At 68.8% G+C, this 3,504-nt stretch overlaps 1 protein-coding gene across 1 annotated transcript; it reads left to right on the top strand.

Moving 5' to 3' along the window:
• Nucleotides 1-969: 969 nt before the first annotated feature.
• On the top strand, nucleotides 970-2,918 carry DNAJC22 (DnaJ heat shock protein family (Hsp40) member C22). The gene is made up of 2 exons (XM_014941598.1): nucleotides 970-1,830; nucleotides 2,702-2,918. The coding sequence occupies exons 1-2, from the start codon at nucleotides 1,051-1,053 to the stop codon at nucleotides 2,882-2,884; spliced, it is 963 nt and encodes a 320-aa protein (XP_014797084.1). The 5' UTR covers nucleotides 970-1,050; the 3' UTR covers nucleotides 2,885-2,918.
• The last annotated feature ends 586 nt before the right edge of the window (nucleotides 2,919-3,504 follow it).

The following is a 3,504-nucleotide window of genomic DNA, read 5'->3' as shown; positions in this document are numbered from 1 at the left end:
ATGCGGGGTGGGCATGAAATGGTCCTGGTGGGGGGGTTGTGGGACCCTGGGTGGGCCCAAGGGGTCCTGGGGGGGGGCAGGGCGTTGGGTGGGCATGCACCGGCCATGGGTGGGCACACGGGACCCCAGATGGGCATATAGGACCACCACGTGGGCATGCACCAGCCATGGGTGGGCACATGGTAGCCGGGTGGGCATGCAATGGTCTGGGTGGGCACCAGATGGGCATATAGGACCCCCAGGTGGGCACATGGGACCCCAAGTGGGCATGTAGGACCCCCACGTGGGCATGCACCGGCCATGGGTGGGCACGTGGTAGCCGGGTGGGCATGCAATGGTCTGGGTGGGCACCAGATGGGCATATAGGACCCCCAGGTGGGCACGTGGGACCCCAAGTGGGCATGTAGGACCCCTAGGTGGGCATGCAGGATCCCCAGGTGGGCATGCACTGACCATGGGTGGGCACATGGTAGCCTGGTGGGCATGCAATGGCTCTGGGTGAGCACGTGGGACCCCACGTGGGCATGTAGGACCCCCTGGGTGGGCATGCACCGGCCCTGGGTGGGCACAAAGGACCCCAGGTGGGCATATAGGACCCCCACGTGGGCATGTACCAGCCATGGGTGGGCACACGGGACCCCAGATGGGCATATAGGACCATCACGTGGGTATGTACCAGCCATGGGTGGGCACATGGTAGCCTGGTGGGCATGCAATAGCTCTGGGTGGGTACGTGGGACCCCAGGTGGGCATATAGGACCATCACGTGGGTATGTACCAGCCATGGGGGGGCACATGGTAGCCTGGTGGGCATGCAATAGCTCTGGGTGGGTACGTGGGACCCCAGGTGGGCACATAGGACCCCCTGGGTGGGCATGCACTGGCCCTGGGTGGGCACACATGTCACTGGGGGGGTCTGGCAGGGTGACTCGGGGTCCCTGACTGCGCTGTCCCTCCCGCAGGGTGCCGGATGCCGGGGCCGTGCCAGTTCCTGCCGGGACGGTGACCCCCCCCCCCACCGAGGAGGTGGCCACAGCCCCGGTGGGGACGATGGCCAAGCGGCTACTGGTGGCCTACGGGCTGTGGGCGCTGGGGGGGCCGCTGGGGCTGCACCACCTCTACCTGGGCCGGGACAGCCACGCGCTGCTCTGGATGCTGACGCTGGGCGGCTTCGGTGCCGGTTGGCTCTGGGACTTCTGGCACCTCCCGGGTTGGGTGGCCACCGCCAACGGGGCCAGGGTGGCCGGGGACCGCGCTGGGAGCGTGCCGGCCCTCAGCCCCCTGCGCCTGGTGGGGGGAGTGACGGTGGGGATGTATTTCGGGCTGGTGGCGGCGCTGGGCCTGCCCTGGGTGCCGGCGTTGCTGGCACAACCCCTGGCCGTGGGGCTGGGGGTGCAGCTGGTCTCCTCGGTGGGCGACCAGACGGCGGAGGTGCCCAGCGTCCTGGCCACCGCCTTCCTCGCCTCCCTCCTCTTCCAGGGCCGGGTGCTGGCGGTGCTGCCGGTCAGCCTGGCCGCCAGCGTGGCCGCCCAGCGTCACCGGCGCTACAAACCCCCCGGGACCCCTCAGCCCCGGCTGGCTGCCCGGCTCTACCACCTGGGGTTGGCCTGCCTGGCTTTCGTTGCCCCCCTGGCCTGCCGGGGTGCCGCCGGGGTGCTGGGCACCCTCCTGGCCATTCCCCGTGCCGCCACCGAGCTCCTGCTCCTGCCCCTCCGCGCCGGCCGGCTCCTGGTGGAGACCCTGGGCTTCTCCGGGGGGTCTTCGGTGTGGGATCGTGGCACCGGCTTTGAGGCCAGCGGCTGGAGCCAGCGGCAGCAGCGGGCGTACGAGGTGAGGGATGCGGTGCCGGGCACCATGGGCCAGTGGGGCGGGCCAGGGGGGATGCTGTGGGGGGGTATCTATAGAATTTGGCTGCTTCACTACCTTGGTGGGGGAGGAACATGCTTTTTGGGGTCCTTGCTGGACTTGGGGACTTGCTGGAGAGCAGCTCTGAGGAGAAAGAGCTGGGAGTCCTGGTGGATAATAGGATGCCCATGAGCCAGGGATGGGCCCTGGTGGCCAAGAAGGCCAAGGGCATCCTGAGGGACATCAAGGAGAACCTCAAGGGAGGTCATCCTGCCCCTCTGCTCTGCCCTGGGGACGCCCCAGCCGGAGCACTGGGACCAGTTCTGGGCTCCCCAGTTCCAGAAGGACAGGGAACTGCTGGAGAGGGGACAGCAGAGGGTTACAAAGATGCTGAGGGGCTGGAACATCTCTCTTAGGAGGAGAGGCTGAGGGACTTGGGGCTTTTTAGTCTGGAGAAGAGAAGGCTGATGGGGGATCTGATCAGGAGGGTGGGGCTGGTCTTTTTTCAGTGGTGCCCAGTGACAGGACAAGAGGAAATGGGCACAAACTGGGACAGAAGAAGTTCCATCTCAACACGAGGAGGAACTTCTTCCCTGTGAGGGTGGCAGAGCCCTGGCAAAGCCTGCCCAGGGAGGTGGTGGGGTCTCCTTCTCTGGAGACATCCCAAACCCCGCCTGGACACGTTCCTGTGGGACCTGCTTTGGGCAGGGGGGGGTTGGAGGAGATGATCTCCAGAGGTCCTTTCAGACCCCATATCATGCTGGGATTTTGGGATGCTTAGGGCACACGCAGCCCTGGCAGGGGTCATGGCGGTGTCCCCCCCACACCCGCCCAACACATCCCTCTCGCCCCCCAGGTCCTGGGGCTCCCCATGGGCTCCCCCGCCGAGGACGTGCACCGGAGCTACCGGGAGCTGGTGAAGGTTTGGCACCCGGACCACAACCCGCACCGGGCCAAGGAGGCCGAGCGGCGCTTCATCGAGCTGCAGGAGGCCTACGAGGAGCTGGCGGGGCCCAGGAGGGCGGCCCCGGGGGGGTGACACCGGGGTCCGATGAACAACGAGGGTTCCTCTCGCTGCTGCCTCCGTCCTTGGCTCGGCGCACGGCGGTTCGGGCGGAGGGGGGACGCGAACCCGCAACCCCCCGGGCTCCACGCTCGGGTGTTTCCGCCGCGGGGCGGCGGCCCTCGGCAGTTTCCGTCCACGTTCGGCTCCCGCCGCCCCGCCCCTCGTGGAGGCGGGGCCTCGGCATTGCCGGATGCGATTGGCGCTGGGTGGGGATTGGCCACGCCTCCCCGCCCGGGCGAGGGTGGGGTCTTCGCCGTGGCGTCGGCCGCGCCGCTTCGCCATTGGCTTCCCTCCTCGCGCCGCGCCGTGTCCCCGCGCGCCCAGAAGCTCCGTTCTGCCCTTTCATTGGCCAGGAGCGCACGGCCCGGCCCCCGCGTCGCATCTGACTGGCCGGAGGCGAAGGAAGGCGGGCCGAGCCGGACATTTTCCGCCCTCTCATTGGTGGAGTCCTCCAGAGGGGCGGGTGCGGTGCGGCGATCGCGAGCCGCCGTTGGCTGCCGGGCGCTGGCCGCGTCCCCATTGGCTGGGGCAGCCCGAGGGCTCCAGCCGGGCCGCGGCCCCCGCCCCCCTCCCCGGTGCATCGCGGCGGCCTG

Source organism: Calidris pugnax, unplaced genomic scaffold (genome assembly GCF_001431845.1).
Source record: "Calidris pugnax isolate Ruff unplaced genomic scaffold, ASM143184v1 scaffold126, whole genome shotgun sequence".
Lineage (NCBI taxonomy): Eukaryota > Metazoa > Chordata > Aves > Charadriiformes > Scolopacidae > Calidris > Calidris pugnax.
Note: the sequence above shows the minus strand (reverse complement) of the source record. Positions and strands in the feature narration are given on the sequence as shown.

Coding starts and splice junctions, on each gene's coding strand:
- DNAJC22 (XM_014941598.1), top strand. CDS start 1,051: ATGGCCAAGCGGCTACTGGTGGCCTACGGGCTGTGGGCGCTGGGGGGG. Junction 1,831..2,701: donor GGCAGCAGCGGGCGTACGAG/GTGAGGGATGCG, acceptor CTCGCCCCCCAG/GTCCTGGGGCTCCCCATGGG.